At 38.4% G+C, this 25,360-nt stretch overlaps 1 protein-coding gene across 1 annotated transcript in view; it reads left to right on the top strand.

The window, feature by feature from the left end:
• The window catches only part of LOC149771770 (transient receptor potential cation channel subfamily M member-like 2), a 145,759-nt gene that overhangs the window by 63,886 nt on the left and 56,513 nt on the right, over positions 1 to 25,360 (top strand). Inside the window, exons 8-14 of the mRNA XM_089948145.1 lie at positions 1,122 to 1,285; positions 12,243 to 12,411; positions 17,664 to 17,770; positions 19,464 to 19,561; positions 20,479 to 20,681; positions 22,639 to 22,739; positions 24,787 to 24,918. Coding sequence (XP_089804271.1) covers positions 1,122 to 1,285; positions 12,243 to 12,411; positions 17,664 to 17,770; positions 19,464 to 19,561; positions 20,479 to 20,681; positions 22,639 to 22,739; positions 24,787 to 24,918 — 974 coding nt within the window. The remainder of the gene's footprint in view (positions 1 to 1,121; positions 1,286 to 12,242; positions 12,412 to 17,663; positions 17,771 to 19,463; positions 19,562 to 20,478; positions 20,682 to 22,638; positions 22,740 to 24,786; positions 24,919 to 25,360) is intronic.

A 25,360-nucleotide genomic window follows, 5' to 3' on the forward strand; every position in this document is an offset into this window, starting at 1 on the left:
CTTCTGCAAAGTTCTTTGAAGCAGAATGAAAATAATATATTTGTGAGTTTAGGATTTCTTTGCCTTGGTATCAAGCCTTATAGTGCGTATTTATATATTGTGCAAAGATAAATGAGTTTTGTTTGTATATACAAATAGTCATTTGCTGTACTTGCAAACACTGAGGAATCCTCCGCAGCATTATGATATCGTTAAAGTAGGCGATACTTGTATTCTTGTATAAAATAGTCATCTTAGGCCCTAAAGGACCCGACACTGAGCCAATAAAAGCAAATCAATGATGCTTGTCTGTCACATAGTAGAAAATAATGAAATGATAAGGGCGTGGATGCTGTAGTTGGTGGCACGAACTAGTTAAATTTCACTTGAAGGATTACGTGTTTGTTTTTTGGAGGATTTGCTGATCAATTAAGTCAAGCATTATTTTTCAAAAATCCTATATTCTGTATGCATACTTTTTCAAATTAATGACAACTAGAAAACTCATGTTGAACATTATGAGCACATCAGAGTGTAATAATTCAAAATATGTTGTTATCGATATCTGAACTCAGGTGCATATTCACAGGGTTAATTGCTGTATTAAATTCGGAGTTCCAACTAATTCCGTCATACTCATTTTATATTGATACTATTGTTTAAATTAAGAATCAGGCGCAAAATATTTTCCCACTCATTCGATATAACACCTGTTTTAGATTAGACTTGGTAGGATTGTTTCTGCAGGACATAATATACGATGACTGTGTCTTGGGTTCCTGATCGAAAGAAATGACTTTACTCTGCACAAATTGTAAGCTTTTCATCCCTTGACACTAGTAAAGTCTTTGAGTACTAGGTGGATGTTTGTAATTATCTGAGAGGTTCCTGCTTCTTGAATAGTATGTCACGTATGCTGTAAACCTATTTACTCCCCGCAGCAACTGTGACATGACGTAAAAGGGGCTCATCAAGGCCAGTTATATTGACATTTGTATTTGCTACATCGAGAACTAGTTGCCTGTAAATCTGAATTAGTAAACCTTGTATGGAATTTTACTTGCACCCAGATTTTGTTTTTCTTGCGAGGGGAGGCAGGTTTAGCATGTGATATATAACGGTCCTCAACTATTTTCTTGCAGATGCCTGGATTATAACTGGAGGAACCCATGAAGGTGTACCGAAACATGTTGGAGAGGCAGTAAAATATTCTCTCTTGACTTCTACAAATGAGAAGGATATTGTTGCCATCGGAATAGCTCCATGGGGAGTTATTCAGAACAAACAACTACTGGAGGATAAAAAGGTGGGATTAATTAGATTATTATGCCCTACCATAAATTGATATATTTTGACAGGTGCAAATGTCTTACCTTATACATCCGTTAATCTGCCTGTTTACGTTTTGGTTTAAGTCAGTTTTCATGTACTATGGTGGAACTTTCCTCTTTATTGAACGAATTCTCAGTTAATTGTGATGAATATGGCATGTCCTGAAAATTGACTCTATCAGAACCTGATACAGGAGATTTTAATACAGTTGAATTGTATATGCATCTTTTAATTTCCCAGTTAGTTTTTCTCTCTTGGCATCCGTCCGTCTACGGGAGACGATGGCATAGCTCCAAAGTACGCTTTTGCTTATCCTTCTTTCTAGCTCTCTTTTCAGCTTGTTTTATTCTTCTCTCTTCCTCTGCGTTTTGAACTCCCTGCCTGACAGCTTGACGCCAGCTGGAACGGTTGTATACACAGCTCTCCCAGTCGTTGACATTGATGTTTGCCGTCTTCATATCCTTCTTGCAAACATCTTTGTAGTGCAGATGTGGTCGTCCAGTTGGTCGTGCACTTTCTGCTAACTCCCCATACAACAGGTCCTTGGGAATGCGACCTGGGTCCATTCTCTTGACATGGCCAAGCCAGCGAAGGCGCCTCTCGCTGAGAATGGAGAACATGCTGTTCATGTTGGCGCGTTCTAGAACCTCTGTGTTGGGTACTTTGTCCTGCCACTGGATGTGCAGAATGCGTCGCAGACATCTCAGGCGGAAGCTGTTGAGTTTCCTCTCGTGTCTTGCATAGGTGGTCCATGTTTCGCTGCTGTAGAGAAGTGAGCTGAGTACGCAGGCTTGGTAGACACGTCGTGTGGTCTTCTCTGTGAGGTTGGGGTTGTTCCAGACTCTCTGGTTAAGTCTGGCCATCACTGCAGCTGCCTTGGTAATCCTGCCGGTCACCTCAGAATCAAGGGAGAGTGAGCTGGAGATGTTAGACCCGAGGTATGTGAAGTTCTCGATAACTTCCAAGTTGTACCCATCGATGGTGACAGAGGGAGGGGAGTTTGCGTCCTGCGCCATGACATTCGTTTTCTTCAAACTGATGGTCAGTCCAAATTCCTTACAAGCATGGGAGAGGCGGCATACCAGCTGCTGCAGTCCATATTCCGTGTGTGATGTCAAGGCTGCATCATCGGCGAAGATCAATTAACGGATGAGTACCTCTGTGACTTTAGTCTCAGCACGGAGACGGGCGATGTTGAACAGCTTGCCGTCAGCCCTGGTATGGATGTACACTCCCTCGCTGCAGTCCTTGAATGCGTACTGGAGAAGCATGGAGAAGAAGATGGCAAAGAGCATCGGCGCAAGGACACAGACTTGATTGACTCCCCTGATGACTGGGAATGCTTCAGAGGTTGCGCCATTGAAGCACACTGTGCTGTGCATGTTCTCATGGAATGACATAATGATAGCAAGCAGACGTGGGGGGCAGCCGATCTTCTGCAGGAGTCTGAAGAGTCCACTCCGACTAACCAGGTCAAACGCCTTTGTCAGGTCTATGAAGGCAATATAGAGGGGCATCTGCTGCTCGCGACACTTCTCCTGCAGCTGACGTAGTGAGAAGATCATGTCTACAATTGACCTGCCGGCTCGAAATCCACACTGGGACTCGGGGTAGACGCTGGAGGCTAGGATCTGCAAGCGCGTCAAGGCAACACGGGCGAAAGCCTTTCCGACGATGCTGAGGAGGGAGATGCCTCGATAGTTGTTGCAGTCGCTACGGTCTCCTTTGTTTTTGTACAAAGTCACGATGTTGGCGTCACGCATGTCCTATGGGATGTATCCCTGTTCGCAGCAAAGGCAGAGGAGTGTGTGTAGGGGCTGGAGCAGTGCTGGTTTTCCGCTCTTGAGGACTTCAGGCGGAATGCAGTCGCTTCCAGGAGCCTTCCCACAGGCAAGGCAATCGATGGCTTTTCCGAGCTCTTCCAGGGTGGGCTGTGTGTCTAGCTCCTCCATGACAGGCAGGTCTGGAATGGTGTCCAGGGCAGCTCCAGTGACATTGTTTTGGGTTGCATATAGCACGAGATAGTGCTCAGCCCATCGCTGCAGTTGTTTCCCCTGGTCTGTGATGACGTCGTCCGTCTTGGACTTGAGGGAGGAGGTCTTGTAACTCGTGGCGCCTGTCGCCTTTTTGATACCCTCATACATTCCTCTTGTATCCCCGGTGTCAGCAGCTGTCTGTATACTGTTGCAAAGATTCAGCCAGTAGGTGTTGACACAGCGGTGGGCGGTCTTTTGGGCGTTGTTCCTTGCAATCCTGAGGGCTTGTAGTGTTCTGGGGCTAGGTACAGCCTTGTATGCCAGGAGGGCTTTCCTCTTTGCCTCAGTCACGGGCTCCATCTCCTCCCAGTTTGCCTCATACCAGTCGACATTCTTTCACTCTCTCTTCCCGTATGCTGTGATGGCTGAATTGTACAGAGTCACGGATATGGGACCACTTGGAGTCAATGGTGTCTTCAGGTGTCACTTTGGTGAGGGCTTCCTTCAGTTTGCTGATGAACTTCTGTGTTTTCTCTGGGTTGCTTGCACAGCAGGTGTTGATGCGTGGGTGACCCTTCTTCTTGCCGTGGTGCAGCTTCTTGGGTAATATTCGCACCTTGCTGGCCACGAGGGAATGGTCCGTGTCACAATCGGCACTGTGGTAGCTGCGGGTGAGGAGGAGACTGGCCAGTTCTGCACGCATGGTGATGACGAGGTCTAGCTGGTGCCAGTGGCGTGAACGTGGGTGTCTCCACGACACCTGGTGGATCTCCTTGCATTTGAAGAAAGTGTTGGTCACACATAGGCTGTGGGAGCAGCACATCTCCAGCAGTCGCTGACCGTTCTCGTTGATCTTTCCACTTCCGTAAAAGCCGAGACAGGTGGACCAGGCCTCATGGTCAGCTCCCACTCTAGCATTGAAGTCTCCTAGTAAGTAAAGGCTTTCATTGTTGGGGATACTGGATATTGCCTGATCCAGAGCTTCATAAAACTTGTCTTTCTCCTCGTAGGTGGAGCAGAGGGTTGTGGCGTACACGCTGAAAATGTTGACCGGGCCTAAGGATGTTGACAGTCGGAGGACAAGGATTCTCTCAGTACCTGATGATGGAGGTTCATTGAAGGCGATTAGCGTGTTCTTGACGGCAAAGCCTACACCATGCTGCCTAGGTTCATCCAAGGGCTTCCCCTGCCAAAAGAACGTGTAATTGGCTTCCCTGATGGTGCCGCTGTCAGCCAGTCGGGTCTCATGGAGGCAGGCAATGTCGATGTTCAGTCGGGAGAGTTCACTGTCAATGACGGCAGTCTTCCGTGCATCGTCGATCTGCTGTAGGTCAGCGGTCAATCCAGGACACATGGTCCTGATATTCCAGGTTGCAAAACAAAGAGTTGGAGTCTTCTTATTTCTTCTTTTAGTCTTTCCTGGTGCGGAGTTTTGTGACCCACATGTCGAGATGGTTCTCTAAGCTCCACGCACCCAGTGAAGCAGGCAGGCCATGGCGGGCAACACCTTACTGACTGGGGGCTGCCCAGCTTGAGGCGGGCGGTAGCTGTCCTGTGAGACCTGGTGATCTCTCCCACCGTCAGAAGTAACCCCTGGCGCCAAGCTCTACGTCAATCGAGCTTTGACTTAGAACCGGTAAACTGCTACTTCTCGTGTTGTGCCGACGCCGTACGACGACGCTGGAGTGTCCTCTCCAGTGGAGCTATGAAGCCTGGCAGGGTGGTATGGAGAATCAGCTGTTGCCCAATCAGCAGATCCCCCCTCTCCATGCAGCTGGTGTGCCCAAGGGAACGATGAATGCCGATACAGCTTGGCACCAACGGCGTCGCAGGAGTTTCCGGAATGACAATGAAGTCAATGTCAGACCGCCTTAGGGACTCCATCTCCGGATTTTCTGTCGGGGTGTACTCCCTTAGCCTTTCCCATGAGTGGGTATAGCCACAATCCAGCAGAGGTTTGGAATCGGAGTTTTCCTTCTCCTAGATGAGCTACCATCCAAGGTTTACGAGTCCTATCTACCCGAAGCAACTGGTTTTAAGGCGCCAGTGGGCCGCCTTCACCCCTTCTCCTGTTAGTAGAAAACATGGTCTGCCGGGCTTCAAATCTAAGCCACTCGCGAAGGCCAGAAGCTGGATTTTAGTTGACAGAGGCAGTTAGAGACGCAAGCCGTATGGGGCAATTTTGGAGGATTGTGGCGCTTGTCTCCCACTCCCACCCCGGGCAATGACAACCTTAGACCATCCAGTTAGTTTACATACAATCTAAATTCAATTCATTTTTGCATTTAGTTGTCGACCATCATTTTCGAGTATTTAATTTTTGGTCACACAAATATATTCAGATATTTTTGATAATTCGGAAATGCACATGAGTGAAATAGCAATATTTGTATATAAAACACAGCATTACATATAATATAAAAATAAATATAACCACAACTGCAGTAAGTGCAAGCATATTGTTGTAGTGTATTTATCAGTATTTTATATTTCAATCATATACAGACTATATAGACATAATTAGGAGCGATGATGCCTAACACTCTGCCTTTCATCACATGAACAGTCGCTATTTTATTGCTGCCTCAGCAAACCAAATGGCTGGGTGAAAAGTTGTCCTTTGAAAAATTATGATCCCAGATTATCTCAGAAACGTTTTTAAGACCATCAAACTATATCATCAACTTCAAATTGATGAATTGTGATATCGTCCTGCATTCAGGACAGCTTCAATCGGCATTATATTTACTTTCCTGTTTCATTTCATTTAAGAATTTCATGTTTTAGTGTCTGCTGGTCAGAATTAGGGGCAAGAGGTTTATAATGATTTAAACTGTTTATTTCTGAACATGCATGTGATGCATAAGCTCTAATTGTGTCACTCTTTCTTTTGCATAAAGTCATTAAAAGTACTGTATGTCTCTAATATGGAGGATTATACAAAGTTAATTTAATTTGTATTTGTGTTTGATTTTCTCCGTGTTATATGTAATGTATATCTATATTGCGTGGTAAGTAATTGAGTTAGGACCCACACGATTAATGTCTTGTTAGTTTTAAAACATATATTACGTAACCAATATTTCTCTATAATTTTAGATTATAAATTAAGATCATTATTATATGGAGCTAAACATGTTTACTGATGCTGAGTTTAACGTTTAGAATTTTTAATTAAGTTAAAAATGTTGAAGAAGCAAATTATTTACGAAATTGATTGGAAAATGTCAATCATCCCAGTGCTGATATTGTGTCTTTGGTTTGTATATTAATGTTGTTTACTTCAACAGTACTCATTCCTATCTTAACATAAGTCTTTAGATAAATCGATTTTAACTGTTTCAGTTAACATTAGAGAGGATTTATTTATTTGAATTATTAACTGAAGTTGCAAATCACTCTTTGGTTTTACCGATCAAATCATTATGTTAGGATTATTATTAATTCAGACAATGACATTTTGATTATATAACTGTGATGAATCAAGACTGTTGGTACATCAGCACATTCAAGACCACTGGTAGATTAGCACATTTGCTATTGAAATTCATTTGAAACAGCGTCATATATCATTAGGAATACTCCATACTTTTGAACTTGTGATACTGTAAGTTCTTTTGTAAATTTTCACATATTCTAGGGAAATAAATTATTTGTTGAAATTTACAAAATATGTTGGTTTTCGCTTATTTCTGTTGATTACCGTAAGGCCATATAGTTGTAATAGCAGCTTTTATCTCGGACACATGTCCAATACTTGTTGTAAAAAGATGCTTTTTCATGTTCTGGTCCTCTGCGTGATAATCGTCTATTTTTCAATGACTTATGCATATTACTGTCTAACTGCAATTTTTATTATTTTAATGACTTTAAACACGTATAATTTTTGTGTTTGTGTTTTAAACACTATTATTAATGAAACTCTATGTATATATGGCAGAGTGTCAAATCAAACACTTCACTAATTTTTAGGTAAATGAACATAACCAATATCGTGTCAATCAAGTCTCATATTACACACAAATCCTTGTCCTGTAAATAATCCACGACTAGAAGAATTATATAAGACCAGCTTTCTCAAAAACGTTGATAGATTCGTTATATCACTTATTGTCTTGTGAATTGTTGTTATCCATTTGTTGTTAACTGGTTGGATGCATAAGGTCGCAAGATTAGCTAATACATCGCACTGATGGTCAATACTAACATCTTTTTTTCCCGATTGTCGTTTTGAACTTTTTTTTTTCAGTTGTAATAGTGTCATTTTAATTTAATTCTAATTTTTTGAAATCTTTTGTTATTGTCAAGTTTAGAACTTCAAGTTGGTTGTTGGCATCCGTTAGTCTCGAGAGACGATGGAACTGCGCCCATGAGAGATGTCCCGGTTGGTGGTTGTACAGCGTCTGCTGTGGCTAGGTAGTCCAATATGGGAGTGGCAGTCCCTGCTGCACTTGCTGCACTTGAAGGTTGTGTCAGGTGTTAGTTGAAGCTGCTTCTTCTTCCTCTGTGATCGTCTTTCATCAGCTACCAAGCGTTGCTTGTCCTCTCCGGCTTTCAGACCAGTGATCAGAGCATGTCGCCAGCCTGATCTGTCTAGAGCGAGCTCTTCCCAGGTGTTGACATCAATCTCAAGGGCTTTCATGTCATGCTTACAGACATCCTTGAAGCGGAGATGTGGCCGTCCAATCGACCTTTTCCCAGAGGCGAGTTCCGAATAAAGAATGTTTTTGGGAATCCGTCCGTCAACCATCCGACGTACATGGCCCAGCCATCTGATGCGGCGTTGGCGGAGGAGTGTGATTATGCTGGGAATCTTGGCACGCTCGAACACCTCGTTGTTTGTTACTCGATCGCTCCAGGTGATCCCAAGTATGCGTCGGAGGCATCGCATGTGAAAGGCGCTCAGTCTTTTCTCTTATGAGGCGTACAGAGTCCAGGTTTCACTGGCATACATGAGAGTACTTAGCACGCATGCACGGTACACGGTGATCTTAGTGTTCATGGTCAGCATGCTGTTGTTCCACACTCTCTGCGACAACCTGGAGAGAGTTGTGGATGCCTTTCTGATCCGCTTGTTGAGCTCAGCATCGAGCGAGAGGTTGTTGGTGATGGTAGAGCCGAGATACATGAACTGACTCACCACCTCAAGTTCGTAGTTGTTGATGATGATGCTTGGGGATCCGCGTCCTGAACCATCGCATTTGTTTTCCTTAGGCTTATGGTTAACCCAAACTCATCACATGCTTTAGCAAAGCGGGCCATCAGGCGCTGAAGCTCAGCTTCTTTGTGGGTGGCTAGAGCAGCATCGTCTGCGAAGAGCATGTTCCTGATGGTTACTTCACGCACTTTGCTCTTTGCCTTCACTCGTGCCAGGTTGAACAGTCTGCCGTCTGATCGTGTGTGCAGGTAAATCCGTTCTGTGGACGTCCCAAAGGCGTGCTTGAGCAGGACTGCGAAGAAGATCCCGAAGAGTGTGGGGGCAAGGACACAGCCCTGTTTAACTCCACTGCGGATGTCAAAGTAGTCGGATGTTGAGCCATCGTACTGCACTGTACCTTTCATGTCAGCGTGGAAGGACTGGATCATGCTTAGCAGCTTTGGAGGGCAACCAATTTTCGCCAGGATTGTGAAGAGGCCGTCTATGCTGACCAGATCGAATGCCTTGGTGAGGTCTATAAAGGCCAGGAAGAGGGGTCTGTGTTGTTCTCAGCATTTCTCCTGCAGTTGCCTGACAGAGAAGATTATATCGACTGTGGACCTCTCTGCGCGGAACCCGCACTGCGACTCTGGGTAAACTCTTTCAGCAAGCGTCTGTAGTCTTTTCAGGATGACGAGTGCGAAAACTTTACCCACGATGCTGAGAAGTGATACGCCCCTGTAGTTGTTGCAGTCACTTCTGTCACCCTTGTTCTTGTACAGGGTTATGATGTTAGCATCTCTCATGTCCTGAGGCACAGCCCTCTCGTCCCAGCACTGGCAGAGGAGGTCGTGCAGGTGTGTGAGAAGCACGCTACATCCACACTTGATGAGTTCTGCTGTGATGCCATCCTTCCCTGGGGCTTTACCTAGGGACAGTTTCTCTAAGGCTTTCTTTAGTTCGTCTACAGTAGGTTTCTCGTCCAGGTCGGCCATGAAAGGGAGGTTTTCAATGGCGTTGAGGGCATCATTGTTCAAGTGGTTCTCTTTGGAGTACAGTTCGGAGTAGTATTCCACCCAACGCTCCATCTGCTTGCCCTTGTTGTGGATGGTATCGCCTGTGGCAGACTTCAGTGGTGCTGTCAGTTTCTTCGTGGGACCCATTGCTTTCTTTATGCCATCGTACATGCCTCTGATGTTTCCAATATCTGCTGCTGACTGGATACTCTGACAGAGCTGAAGCCAGTATTCATTGGCACACTGCCATGCTAATCTCTGCACTTTGCTTCTGGTAGACCTGTATGCCTGTAGTGTCTTCTGACAGGGGGGTCGCTTGTATTGCAGATGAGCACTGCGACGCTCTTCTATGGCTGGCTTGAGTGTGACAGAGTTAGCCTCAAACCAGTCATTGTTCTTTGATTGCTTCTTACCAAAGATCCGTGTGGCTGTGATGTATACAGTCTCTCTGATGTAATCCCATCTCTCTTTGGCACTGCCGTTGGGGGGTTCTGAGTCAAACGTCTTGGAAAGAGCACATGTAAATTCCTCAGCCTTGTCTGGATATGATGTCTTGCTCACATGAATGCGTGGCTGACACTCTTGCCTAGAGTGGTGGATCTTCTTTGGTTGAAGCTTCATTTTGCAGCACACCAGCGAGTGGTCGGTGTTTCAGTCAGCACTGTGGAAGGTACGGGTAAGAAGCACACCCTTCATAGCTGACCGTCTTGTAATGATCAGGTCCAGCTGGTGCCAGTGTTTAGACCGGGGAAGCCTCCAAGACACTTTGTGCTGTGGCTTTGTCTGAAAGAATGAATTGGTGATGCTGAGTTCGTGATACGAGCACATCTCTAGAAGGCGCTGCCCATTCTCATTCATCTTCACAACACAAAACTTGCCAAGACAGGAGGGCCAAGAGTCATGATCGGCACCCACCTAACATTGAAGTCGCCCAGCAAAATCAAGTTCTCTTCTTTGGGAATTTTGTCGATGAGCGAGTTTAACTCATCATAAAACTTATCCTTGGTATCTGTGGCGGATCTTAGTGTGGGAGCGTAAACACTGATCAGGTTGACAGGCCCGTTTGTGGTGTGGAGGCGGAGGGATAGCAGTCTTTCATTTCCTTGTTGGCAGGGTTCTATCATTCCCAGCAGAGTGTTCCTGACAGCGAATCCAACACCAAACTCTCTGGCTTCACCTGCACTCTTTCCTTGCCCGACAAATATGTAGTTCTTTTCTCTGAGGGACCCAGAATATGGTAATCGTGTCTTCTGTAGTGAGGCGATGTCGACCTGGAGCCTTGCAAGTTCGTCGTTGATGACTGAAGTCTTATGAACATCACCGATTGTCTGGAGATCATCTGAAAGCCCAGTCAGCATGATCTGGACATTCCAGGTACATAGCTTGAGGATTGAAGTCATCTTTTTTATTTTTATTTTGTTATTTCTTGGTGCAGTAGTTGCAGTCCGCTTGTCAGGTACTCGCGTACCTTAAGCCTTACGCACCCAACAAGGCAGGCGAACTGTGGCGGGACGGCACCTTATTGGCTTAGGGTTGCCCAGTTTGAGGCGGGCGGTAGCTGTCCAGTGAAACATGTTGGTCACTCCCACCGTCAGAAGCAACCCCTGGCGTCTGGCTCTACGCTAATCGAGCGGTGACTTATAACCGGTAAACTGCTGCTTCCCATGTTGAATTCTATGGGTTTCAAGGGTTGTCATCGCCGGGGGCGGTTGTAGGAGATAAGCACCCACTTCCATTGGAAACCTCCCAATGGCTTGTGTCTGATAGAGCCTCTGATAACCAAATCCAGCTCCAGGCCTTCACGAGTGGCGGAACCTGTTTAAACTGACGGGAGAAGGGATGACAGGTGAACTTCTGGCTCCTCAAAACCAGATGCTTCGGGCAGATGGGGCTCGTTAACCTTGGGTGGTCACCCATCTAGGAGAAGGTAAACTCCGATTTCAAACCTTCGCTGCCTTGCGACTATACCCTCTCAGAGGAAAGGCTAAGGGAGTAAAACCCATCAGAAAATCCGGAGTCGGAGTCCCTAAGGCGACCTAAGAACTTCAAGTAGATTTGCACATAAGGCAGTCACAAACAAAGGATTGATTCCACTGACGTTCAATTTGGTTGACATCGATTTTTGGTGAGTTTTAAAAATATCAAATATTGCCACTGCATGCCGATTGCACTGAGATAGTGAGAGCCGGTCTGTGGCTAGTTTAAATTATGGACAGTGGATGAATTAGATTGTGCAGAAGTACTTTATTAACCAATTCGATTTGTGGTGTCTGCATCGGTTGGCATTGACGTTGTTCACTCAAACAAAAATAGGTGTTTTATTAGTGTTCATATAGTGGATAACATTTTAGTGTTGTTGGCTGCATCAATTTGCATTGATTTTATTCACTTGGACCAAAGGACAGTGTAACTATTGAACTTTTCAGGTCAATGATTTGTGTCATACAGCACATACACTGTGGACATTCAAACTCAGGACATTTCGAACATAAATCCGGCGTTCCATTTATTAAGCAATGATGCCATTTAGAAATAATATTCATTACTTTTATGGTTACACATTTAAATGAATTTTAAGCTTGCTATAAGCCTCAGATTTAAAAAGGCGACAAAACAAATCGTTTGATAATAAGCCTACATCCGAATTTCTCAACATATTTATTAGATTGACCTTCAAGTCATTGAGCAAAATATTGCGAAAGCATACTTATTAGTGTAATCGTTTTAGATCGTAGGATGAGTTCAGAAAATATTATAATATATTGGTTTTCATTAGAACTTGTCATGTTCTTTTTCATATAGAAGTCAGAACCAATAAAATACACTATAGAGGACGAACGTAAAGAAAACGAGAGGTTCCTGAACCCAAATCATAGCCACTATATATTGGTAGATGATGGTACCCAGCACATGTTTGGAACAGAGACCCAATTAAGGGCTCGGCTGGAATGGGACAAATGCGATGAATATGGTAATGGTGTTTAATTTGATATTTCATATTATTCTGTAATGTGTCAAGCTGAATGGGTGATGTTGGACATCCAGTTTGAAACTCAGCTTCTGAATTTTATCAGCTCTATGCTTGATCTTCCAGCACAATATATAGTTCTTTCAGGTTAGCTGCACTTAGTACAAATATAATTATGACAGTCATATAATATTTACTACTATTGCTATTTGTTCTACTAAAAATAATGATACGATAATGTACAGCTACATGATTTTGTCAAGTTTAACATATTTATTTATCTATCTTTCTCTCCCTCTCTTTCACTCTCTCTCTCTCTAATATATATATATATATATATATATATATATATATATATATATATATATATATATATATATATATCTTACCTCAAGTAAACATATTTAACTACAAAAACACAGTTGTTACAATTGTTTACATTACTCTTCTGCCTGAATTCTAGAACAATAGTTTGCTTTATAGAGCTGAAATAACTGTAATGTGTCCAACTGTAGAATGTGATGATATAGACCTGTCATTACATTATGAAGTGACAGATGAAGCCTTTGCTAGTAATGATGAACGAGCAGATTGTACCATGACCTGGAACATATAAGACTCTAGAACTTGAGGTTTAGATCGAGGTTGTCGTAGTAAATAACAAGGATAGTAATTTTGAAACTTTGGGTCGAATTGGTAGATAATAGACATCCAATTGCAACCTCAGATTCTGAATTTTGTTATTTTAGTGCCACCATAATGCTTAATGTTTAGAATTAGCTGAATTTTATGCACATAAAATTATGATAGATATGTATAATAATAATAATAAAAATAATAATATCAAAATGGACGTAACAATAATATATAATTAAATTCATTTGTCGAGTTTTTATTCAGCAAAGCAGGGTCCATAATCGTATCGTTACCTTTGTACCTGAATTATGTCAAAATTTTCAATTTTAGCACAATAGTTTTGTGAAGATCAAAGGAAACTAACTTATTGTATTACTGTAGAACACGTGTGAAAGTATTATATTTGAAGCCATGGTAATTTAATTATTGTGCTGAAATATATTTTAATCGTAGCAAGTTGAAATAATAATAATAATAATAACAATAATAATAATAATAATAATAATAATAATAATAATAATTATAATATAAATATGGACGTAACAATAATATATTATTAAATTCATTTGTCGAGTTTTTATTCAGCAAAGAAGAGTCCATAATCGTATCGTTACCTTTGTACCTGGATTACGTCAATTTTCAGTTTTAGCACAAAATGAAGATTTGTGGATATCAAATGAAACTGAGGAAATTAATTCATTGTATTACTGTAGAACACGTGTGACCTGTTCAGCCAATCAAAGTTTAGAAAGTAATAATATATAGTTAAGACATTGCTGAGGTGAATATTAAGTTTTATAAGCAAGTGAAACTTATAAAATACATTGCAATGAAAGGGCCAGTATATACATATTCATTAAACATTACAACAAAGGCCTTCAATTTTGTTTCATGATTTAGTGGACAACTTTGATAGTTATCGTGTTTAGTGGTAGTTAAATAAACCTTTACTTGTATTATTACATACAACGAGTCATCATATCGAACACACGTCAAAAGTTGTCACAACAATGTTATAAGATGAAGCATTAAAATTCATTCACATACTATTTTGACAGCCAGTGAGAAACAATTGCATAAATTATGCTATCAATTTAGTTGTAAAGGTAATAACACTTATCCTCGATGACAATAATCTCTCTTAAGGACGATAATCAAGTACTTGATACAACCATTCAATTAGCGATTATGCCTCATACAAATTCGGTTTCATTTTGAAATTTGTCGAGAAATGATTTAAAAGTGCCTTGCAGTATATCACTATCAAACGTCTATCATATTTGAACCATGTAATGTGAAACATAAGACTGATAACACATCGATCTTTCTCTTTTCGTTTTATGCGACCCCTTAAATGTTTATTGGGATTGAATTCATTTAATGTCTCGTATAAACTTGTTAACACATATTTTGTACCCTTTCTCTGATATACTTCAAATGTCCATTAAATTGGATATATCTAATGTTATATATAAGCCCCACCCTTGCACTTTTGCCTTTTCATCTTCCCTCTGTAATTTAAGTAAAATGTATGTAAAGACTATAATTGTGCCATTAAAATAAACTCTGTGCCAGTTTTGCATATATGCAATTTATCTCGTCAATATCGTATGAGATCAATGTGCATGTGTTTAATCTGAAACAACTATATATCAAACCTGACTGATTTTCTTATCATTTACTCATAATATCGGATTTGTGCATTAATTTGTATTTCATGTTCAATGATTTATTAAGTTCTTATGCATAGCTTTATGATGGATACTCCTCATTAGGTAAAGGAGGCTGAAGTCCCCTTTCTTAACTTCATTTAATATTTAGTTTTTATAACCCTAATACCTGTTAACAAGGGCACACATATTTGGTCATATAAATCTCTTTGCCGAATTTTATTTCCAAATCAACGTCTCGAAACCTAATACCCATTGATAAAGGATAAATGTTTTGGTTCATTAAGACACTTTTATTAATTTTCTTTCCATATTTAACTTCTATGAACAAGACAACTGCCAATACAGGACATGTTCTTCTGGTCTTTTTAAGTTCATTTGAGGAATTTCATTTCCCTTTTCAACCTCCACAAAACCGATCCCAATATAAAGAGGACCCTTAGGTCCTGTATTTTAAATTCATTTCCTTCTTATGCATCCTTATGCATACTTCATACTAGCAAACAGTACAAATGGTTGATCCCCGAGTACCTTTTTATTTAACTTACCTATACAACCTCTATCAACCTTGCACATGATCACACTATGTTGTCCCTTAAAGCCGTTTCTTGATTTCACTACCTTATGCAACATATATAAATTTGAAACCTGTCCTCAACGGATAAAATAATTTTGTCCACTCAGTAACAAGTCTTAATTTTATTTTCCTATCACCTTCCAGAAATCTGACAAGTGTTTACAATGGACAAATGTTGTTGGTCCTTTTTGTGTCCTCTGTGGACAGGTATCATTTTGGGACTGAACTAACCATGTTATTGTATTTTTGTCTGATAAAAACTAATAATTATTTATTTATATATTACCTGCGAAAAAGGTTTGTCCGAAATAACTAAAGAAAACCGGCCCTGTGGTACACAAGTCATGAAATGATAAGCAACATGTGCGAAACAGATTGCGAATCAGACCTTGTTTTAACCGGTATTAGGTAGCTGCAGATACCATCCGTGATCTATTTATTCAGAAGCTCAGCATAATAACATTACACATGATATACAATCTAAGAGGATATCCAGATCGCTCAACCTATACGTTTTTGACACAGCCGAACTACGTGCATCACCAGCTTGTAAGTACATGCAAGTAGCAAGTATGACGATGTCGTAATATTAGATAGCTCTCTACAAGCAAAGAAGGACTCAACCAGCTGTACTTATTCCATCAGCTTTAGTATGGATTATTTTACCCGGTAGCTTTAAAACTCTTGCGAACGTAATATATATATATATATATATATATATATATATATATATATATATATATATATATATATATATATATATATATATATATATATATATATATATATATATATATATATATATATATATTTATTTATTTATTTATTTATTATATGCTCATTTTTTCCCCCGTTAACTTTACATTGTCGGAATCGTTCAGTATCCCCCGATACTGAATGCGCTCGACAATACACATATAGCATTCACGTGAATAAAGGAACTACTTTCTATTGTAAACAAGCAAAGACGCAGACACCAGCACTTTTGATTTGTAAACAAATCATGTACACTCGCGTAAGAGGCTCTTTACGTTGTGGTTATTTAAATTTGTTTCTGAATGAACTAAAACATGTTTCGTAGACTGTACACACACAAAAAACCCAGCTGTTTTGGCACATTCCGCGTTGATACAATGTTACGGATTTAGGCTAGCTACATTATATAAAAGACGGACGATTATGTCCTTACAAATAACATACAACTGACAAGGGATATAGTGTATTCTTCATGTGGTGATAAGAATGGCAAAATAAAATATACTTACAGTTTTACATCCTGAATTTCCTCAAAATGTTTTTTCTTAATTCTGCAAATCGGAATTACATGAGCCACATCATAGGTTTTCAATCTGGATTACACATTTCAAAAGTGTGCTGTAATTTCTATAAGTCCAATTGCATCCTCCTTACTGCACTCAAAATGAAATACACATTAAATTCCATAGCGTTCTTTTGAAAATTGCAATTGAAAGACTTCACATTTTCCCACGTTATGATTTCAAACATTCAATGACAGAAATAGAAACACATTTGCAGACGTAAATACGCTTCTCCCGCGCCACTTCAATCCGATGAATTTCATGTATAATTTGCACAGATGAATCCAGTCCAAAATCACAAACTTTCCCATACAAAATACCAAAAATACATTCACTCCAGATCAGATGGAAAAGTCGTTGCAATGCGCATTCACTCACAATATGAATGCAAATTTCAATTTTAACTAGACACGCCATTTTCTTTCGAAAGTTATGTCGACCGCGCGACTAAGTTCAAATATATCTGGGCGGAGCTATGTGCGCATTAATAATGATGTCATTTTGTAATGTCAAATCTGCGCTTGTGTATTTAGTTTGGAATACGGCATTCATTCATTTACGTTGTTTCTTGTAGTGTATTTTGTTTATATAATTTAACCTTAGGTTGAATAAAAAAAAATGAGCATATAATAAAAAGGTTACTGCATTTGTATGGGAAAATAGGAACTCGTTTTTTCGGAAGGATATACTGCACTCACAAGTTCGTGCGGTATTCATTCCGAAAACTCGTTCCTATTTTCCCATACAAATGCAGTAACCTATAAATATACGTCTTCGCACCGTGAATATATTCAAATCCGGTTGAATAACATTCATGTCATGTTTATTGGTATACTAATATTTAATGAATTCGCTTGTACTGGTAACTTCCAGATCTAATCAGTCTAGGAATACCGAAAGATTTTGGCAATAACTGAGACCCTATCTGTAATATCCGGTATATACATCTTTATTTCGAATATTGGTGCAAAGCATGGTGTTGGATAATAATGCACATTATATCATAGAAATATGTTGAACGTTGAATATATTTTTCTTACACGTCTATTGCAGATTTCAAGTCAGTGCCTGTAGTTTTATTGGTTATAAACGGAGGACCAGAAACATTGAGTACAGTTAAAAATGCTCTCTCGGAAACTACACCAGTTGTCATTGTCAAGGTATACAAAAAGCTATGGTGTCTGCAACATAAAGACTGGTTTATAAAGCTTTATTATTATACTGAATATATGGTATTTTCTTGATGTCCTACTGCAATTTAAAAAACGCAATACAAAAAACCCAAACGCGCAGCACAATCACGCTGATCAAGAACTATTTTTAATATAACAGTACTTCCACCCAACCCCACCCTACCAAACAAACCAAAAACAGAGAAAGCGGAGAGAAAGATTATTTGAACACTATGAAAACTGCCCAGTAACTGTGTGCTTTATGAACAGTAGCTATTTGCGATTCGCGTAGTTTAGAATACTAAAATCGCTGTTCAATTTACACAATTATCTGTCACAACAATGATTTAAAAGCACTAAATACCACATAGACATATTCCGCCATTCTACATATCATATAGTTGACAAAGGCATTGCTGCAAGAGAACATACTTTGGGCTCATTCACATTGGTAAACTTCTCATGGAACAGCCCATTTCGTTAGAAATTAGATATATCCGAAATTCATGCTGATAAAGCAATAACATGAAATAATTGAATCCACCAATTTAAAGATAAATTACTTGCTTGAAGTAATTGGTACCGTTTCATTAAAGTAGGAATTTTCTGCTCAGATGTATTCATGTCATAAACAAGCCTGATTATATTTGTAGAAGGACTGGTAAAGTTATTAGGAGTATGACATTGAGATTCCTTTCTTGAGGTATCATATCACAGCACACCAGTCTGATCTTAAACATTGTTGAATAATGTAATTTATATACACGCTGTAACCTGATCTATGACGCAACAATAAGGTCTGGAAAACGGATCATTGGTAATCATTAATTCTAAACAGGATCATGCCATGAACTTAAGTTTAGTAACATCTTATTTACCACATATATAATCGTGACAGAAATCAAATAAACATTCCATGGTAATAGTCAGGTATGCCAAAACTCCACCCTCAGTGTAAGAAAAAGGTCAAGCAAACAATATAAATTAGATAAACATAACATAGGCAATCAAGGTAAATTAATAATGAGATCCGTTACAAGTAGCCGATACATACAGCTGAGGCTTTTACATGTTGTATTCTTCTTGCTATGTCAGGTCATCCACCCTCATAAGATGATGCTAAACTTCAGGGTAAACTCTGTTTATAATGAAATAAGCTATAGGTAAATATGGGATATAACTGAATAGTGGACAAGATGAAGTATATTGCGAAGACTTTTCCAGAGTATTATGTAAAGTTGTTCATAGGATATAAGATTATGGCACATAATAATATAATGTATTTGGTGCCTTCATATTTATTGTACTCGAAGTTACCTGTACGGTCAACATAAAACACTGGCTTATAAACTTTCACATGTAAATCATGTGATATTATAAATATATACGTATTGTGGATCATCCGTCAATAAGGATACATTAATACAGAATTGTATGTCCTTCATGAAATATGTAAACATCGAAAAGAGCAACAAAGTTTGAAAACATATTGATATAAACAGTTTTCTTGATTTTAATATGTTTAAAATTAAGATTATGTTTTCATGAGTTATATCATTGCAATTTGCATGTATGTTTGATGGAGACACTGTTATACTAGGTCAGAGATTAAAGGCCAATGATATAAAAGGAGTACAAACAATCTTAAACTGCATATCGACATCGTGACACAATATTTCAGGGTTCTGGAAGATCGGCAGACCTGCTAGCATATGCCTTAAAAAACGGAGAGCTGGCTGAGTATAATGTTAAAGGTGACGAGGGAAATACCATCAGGAAGTAGGTTTATGAATAAAAATTGTTCTTAAAAATGAAGTAGTACGTTAGGAGATGTTAATTGGTATTACTTTGGTTTTAATATCACATCAATATCATACTCTATGCCATGCCAATTCAAGTAAAGTGCCATTATTTAGACCAGCACCCTACTAATCATTGAACCACTACATACATATTCTGTAAAATCAGAATATTAACCACATTTGTAGATTACATATTTAAGTGCAATCAATACCTCATAGTTTCAATGCAAAATAAACGTGTGTGTGTGTTTGTGTGAGTGGGTAAAATAAAAGAAAGGAACATGTTGGCATTCAGGTTAACCGTACCATTCCATTATACTTGGTGTATGGTTATTACCAAGTAATATTATAAGTTATAGCAAAGTTTTCTAAAACTTAATTGTATAACATTTAATATAAGGTTCTAGGTCATACAAATCAAACAAAAAATTAAGTCAGTACACAAGGATTCAAACTTTCCATTTAATTGTTTTGAATAGAACATATTGATTTATCATAGATGCAATAATTTACCAGACAAAATTCCAAAGTATGAAGAATTAATACTTGGACTGGAAGTTATTCTTATTTTGTTAATTATTCGCTCATTTTCTCAATATCAGTCGAACAAGGAAGTGGAAAATGTCGGTATGTAATCAAAAGCTCACGTTATAATGGTGGTATATTATATTCTGAATTTGTGTTTGTCACATTATTTAATTGGTGGTAACGGTAGGGGTTTTCCTTGATAAATATTTTCTCCAATTTATTATGTTTATTTATATAAACAGTTATTGACTATGTTTCATAAGTTCATATTTGTTCTCATGGAAAGAAGTGGAAAAACTGAAATATAGTTCAGTGAATTGTACATTTGAATTTGACTTGGAGAATGTAATAAATTTGTTGCAACAGAACGAAGAAACGTTTGAATAAGGACCTGAAAGACTACATTCGTAATCAGATGATGCACAGCAAATTCTGTAAAATGGAAGATATTCCTAAGAATATCAAGGAAATCGAGAACTGCCTTGACAAGTTCGATCTGATCCATATATTTGAATTGGGCAGCGGTGACCAAGATCTTCAGGAAACAATGCTTAAAGCGTTACTTAAAGGTATGTGGTCACTACATTTGAAATACAATATTTTTTCTTGAAGGGACAAATAACTAAATGTTATTAATATATTTCAAATGGAAAAATGTTGCCATTCCCGTTACTGTTGCTAACAGTTATTGTCACTGCTGCTACTGCAGCCATGTTACAATTGTACGTTTAATGCAAGATATTTCCCTTATATATGTACTTCATTTTGTACCTGTATAATACATTACAGTAAAAAAAATGTATAATTGTACCTATTGCAATGACACCTTACGTATATTAAGCACCAACTTAAATGAATAAAAAGATACTAGTAATGTTCTCAGTGACTGGTGTATCAATATTAAATGGTGCTGCCTTTCGGATTGATGTTAACTGTTTATCTAGTAAGTCCTGTATCATTCATCATAGTGAACAAGTCAAGCATGACATAGTGTTCCAAAAAGTTCTTGCCTTCGCTTTAAATAATTTGCTTCAATATGTATAGGTTGCATGAATTATCTCCGCAGTTATTCTGAGATTCCAATATTCCGTTTGCTCCAACACAGGATTATGCTCATATACCGTCTTTTCAAATTGAAACTGTGATCCAAATTGATAATAGTTACTTATGTGTAGTAATTATATTTGATGGTACTGTCCCGCGAAAGTGTGCAGTTAAACTGGGGATAATATTGACGTATTCACAACTTTGAGAATGTTAATGACTTACCGCTGATACAACATAATTTCTGCGAGCCCCACACTAAAATCGTCATTAATGTCACCAAACATCGAAGAGCAAAATGCTTATGGCCATTCTAACAAAAATCTGTAAAGTTTATCTACAATAAACCAAACGCGTATCTGTCTGGGACAATTTGTCATGACTTCGAAAAGGCATCAGTATTTCTAAAATATTTACTGGATTTTACTGCTGAACTTCAGATATCGAGCTGACAAGATAAACTTGATAGTTACGGCTACATTTGTGTTAGTTACCTATTAGCAAATATAACATTTATGGCTGTATCACCAGGTATGATCAATGTATAGAACGCAAACCCAAATATGATTACTGTATGGTTCGTCAATAATTATCATGTAGGTACAAATAATTTTCACACATATAATACCGTTGAATTAGTGTTTCACACATATAGTGATACTGAGGATATTTTTGCAACTGCTGGGTATCACTCACACATTTGTATCACGGTATACCTCGGTGGGTCTTAATATACCTCATGCTGTGGTAATACATAGACAAGTCAGTCAATTTTCAAAACCATGCAAGCATAGATGTAAGATGATTTGCAAACATTCCTCGCAGGATTACGTTTGAAACCAATACATATATTACAATACTACAACAAAAAATATCGGTTGAATAATTTAACAGCATGCACACACTGTGCAAATGTAACTTATTACATTTGCTGAAACTGAAATCACAAATCAATGTGTTTGCATTTCATTCACTTCAATTCGAATGGAAGAACTCGTTCAACTTTCTACAAACTCTCCTCCCTGAGAATGTTTTACAAAATCTCATATCCATCAATATAGCTATCTATGTATGTTTTGTCTATCTATCTATCTATCTATCTATGCTATCTTGCTTTTTTATAATTGTTTTTATCATTAAAATTATAAATGACGTCTGGTACCTCCGAGCATGATACTGGACAAGAATCATATTGTACCGGGTAAGTTGATATTACATTGCAGCTTAAGTATCAGAAAGATCCCATACTTACTTATCTACCCATCCTACACTCTACCTACACTACATATACGTGCAGATACACGATACAATCCATGATCCGATACACAGTAAACGTGTGTATTATTTCGTGCAGAATTGAGGTCATAAATATTACTAGTGGTAAGACTCACTGCTGATCCCCCATTACCAAAGTCGACTGAATAAGTATAGTTAAGGATAAAGCACATAAATGCACTGATTAAAAATTTTGATGTTATTCAGCTAACGAGAAAGATTTGGTGGAACAGCTGAGACTAGCTTTAACTTGGAACTGGATTGATTTCGCCAGGAGTGAGATTTTTACTGCTGACATGCGATGGGAGGTTATTTTCTCTCCCTCTATCTCTCTCTCTCTCTCGACCGTTGACTGTGTGCATACTTGCATGCTTGAAACACCTACCATTCTTCATGTTTTCCACAGCCTAAGTTTTCTTTCTCCCCATCAAACACTATATTTCAAATTTTTTGTTTTATTTTATATCATGAATTAGATCATGTTAATAAGATGATAATGTATTTATAATGGATTGTTGTTTTATGTGTGGCCTCCTGCATACTATCATTGCAAATATTATTATATGAGATTATATTTGATTTTTCTTAATTCTTATTCGTGCTTTTAACGTTATGTTTGGATAAATAAACACGTTTCACATATAGATACATGTATGTATATATTTATGATGATCAGATGTTTAGTTAGTAATATTTGAAAACATAGAATGAAAAGAGAATCAGACCTCCAAATGAGTAATATGAATAATGATTTGTCTCCCGATTAACCGTAATTCCAGTAGTTATGATTCACAAAAATTCTTTAATGATTTATTTAAACACTTTGATACTTTCATTTCCTTGAAATAATAAGATGTATACCACCAATTGTCAAGGTTAAAAATAATAGCTAAGCAGAAAAAACCCTGGTTTCACAAAATATAATTATTATAGAACATCTTTGCGAAAATTTTAAATAACCATGATTTCGTTCAATCTTCATTTTGTCCTCAAAACTTCTGAACACTATATTTATTACTCCAGTCAAATTATAGCGCATTTCGATATCATAATTAATATCACTTTAAAAAAATATAAACTTACGAATGTCACTACTTAATTTAAAAATGATTTCATGTACACATAATTGCGATTTATAAAAAGCAAATAATTCGTCTTAACTGATATAATTTTACTGCTAAAATCTAAATAAATACGTTTGAGCATCACCTTTCGTCCCTCGTTTGTGAGGACCACATAAGCGCTCCCTAATTTATAGCTGACGGACTTTTACAAACACCTAATAAGATTCCTTGAGATGATTTGATTTAATGGATATACATATGTTCTCAAAATAATTATGGGATTTATAGAGGCATCGCATATATGTGTACATATCGAAAAATAATAGATGGGTATACCATTGACGGGGCAAGCAAAAGTTGTACAATTCTTTACGTATCGTGTAACTTCAGCTTGGTGCAAAGCAGATAAGACAATGACGGCTTGATGATTAGAAACAAATATTCATGAGTAAACTGAGCAGTTGACTATGGTTGGATGTCTTCGTGGATAGTAACATTAGCCTGACATCAAGTATCAGAAGTAGAATGGTGAATTATGAAGCAACTTAGACCAACAGGTTGTTCTCCGCCATGTTTTCTTCTGCCATTAGTAGTGGTGAGGATCGATTGTGCGATCCACGATTGGTTATGGAGCCTGTACGCCCCAGTAATGTCAAAAATAGAAGTCGGAGAACAACTTGATCATTTTTAGTTAGATAGACAGAGTCCGGTGTCAAAACGGGTTGTAGTTGTAATCTGATATAATTTCACAGGGCATCAACGTTCTGTTATTATGCACGCATATTCAAACATTACTGATACTTTACATGAAATTGACTTTCGGCATATCGATATTTTGATAGTCAATGAATTCCCCCACGGACAAGATACTATGTCATTTAGAAGGCAGCCACTCCTTTTCCGTCTGAAATGGAACTATTCCAATATAAAAAACAATTCCAGGCGTAAAGCTAGTGAGTATTTTCTGGCCTAACTAATTTACATAGTTTGCTTAGATGTGCACTTCCCATTTCCACTTTGGTTACATTTCAGATCAGTTATTCTTTTTTAATTCTTACGTCTGAAATGTATATAAGAATGAAGTGTGATGTATGTCTCTGTTATAGGTGATATCGTTTGATCAAAATGTGGGACTAAGCAGCAGATAACCCAAACTTTACATCTGGTTTGCAAAATGTTAGGCTCAGAACCATCATGATATACCAGTTAGTTTATCATGTTTATACTGTTAGACAAGCTTAGTGTGTGTGTGTGTGTGTGTGTCTGTATTTAAAATATGTATTATCTTTAGCCTGGCAGTCTAGGTGACATCATGTTGTCAGCACTACAGTGGAACAAAGTGGACTTTGTGGAGCTACTTTTAGATCACGGCGTCGAACTCGAGACGTTTTTGACAAAGGAAAGACTGTTGGAATTATACAACGTAAGTTTATGAGATATCCAGTTCGATTATTTTCTTTCCAATTTCAGATAGGTCAGACATAATACTGAACTTTGACCATGCAAATGACACAATTATTCATTGATAAACGACAGCAAATGTGGTTGGAAAATATAGCGAAATGATTTGCCTTGAATCCAGAAACCAGTTTGACGTCAATGGATTCACGTGACGCAAGTGGTAAAGCAGCACCAATGCATCTACGCAATTTAGTGAAACAATAAGCGAATTGATTATGAAATAAATGAAACTAGAATGATTTAATTGGAGGCGCATATGTTTATTTATATAGTTATTTTGTCTTACAAGACAATAGAAAGCGTTATGTACAAATTTATGTCTGCAAATGTTGACAAACTGCATTTTCTGTCAAACTGGAAGTAACGTTTCATGTTATGCGCAAAGCATCGCCGTCACAATGCAG

The sequence above is a fragment of the Sinohyriopsis cumingii genome, unplaced genomic scaffold (assembly GCF_028554795.1).
Source record: "Sinohyriopsis cumingii isolate HCF-2022 unplaced genomic scaffold, ASM2855479v2 utg001660l, whole genome shotgun sequence".
Taxonomy (NCBI): Eukaryota; Metazoa; Mollusca; class Bivalvia; order Unionida; family Unionidae; genus Sinohyriopsis; species Sinohyriopsis cumingii.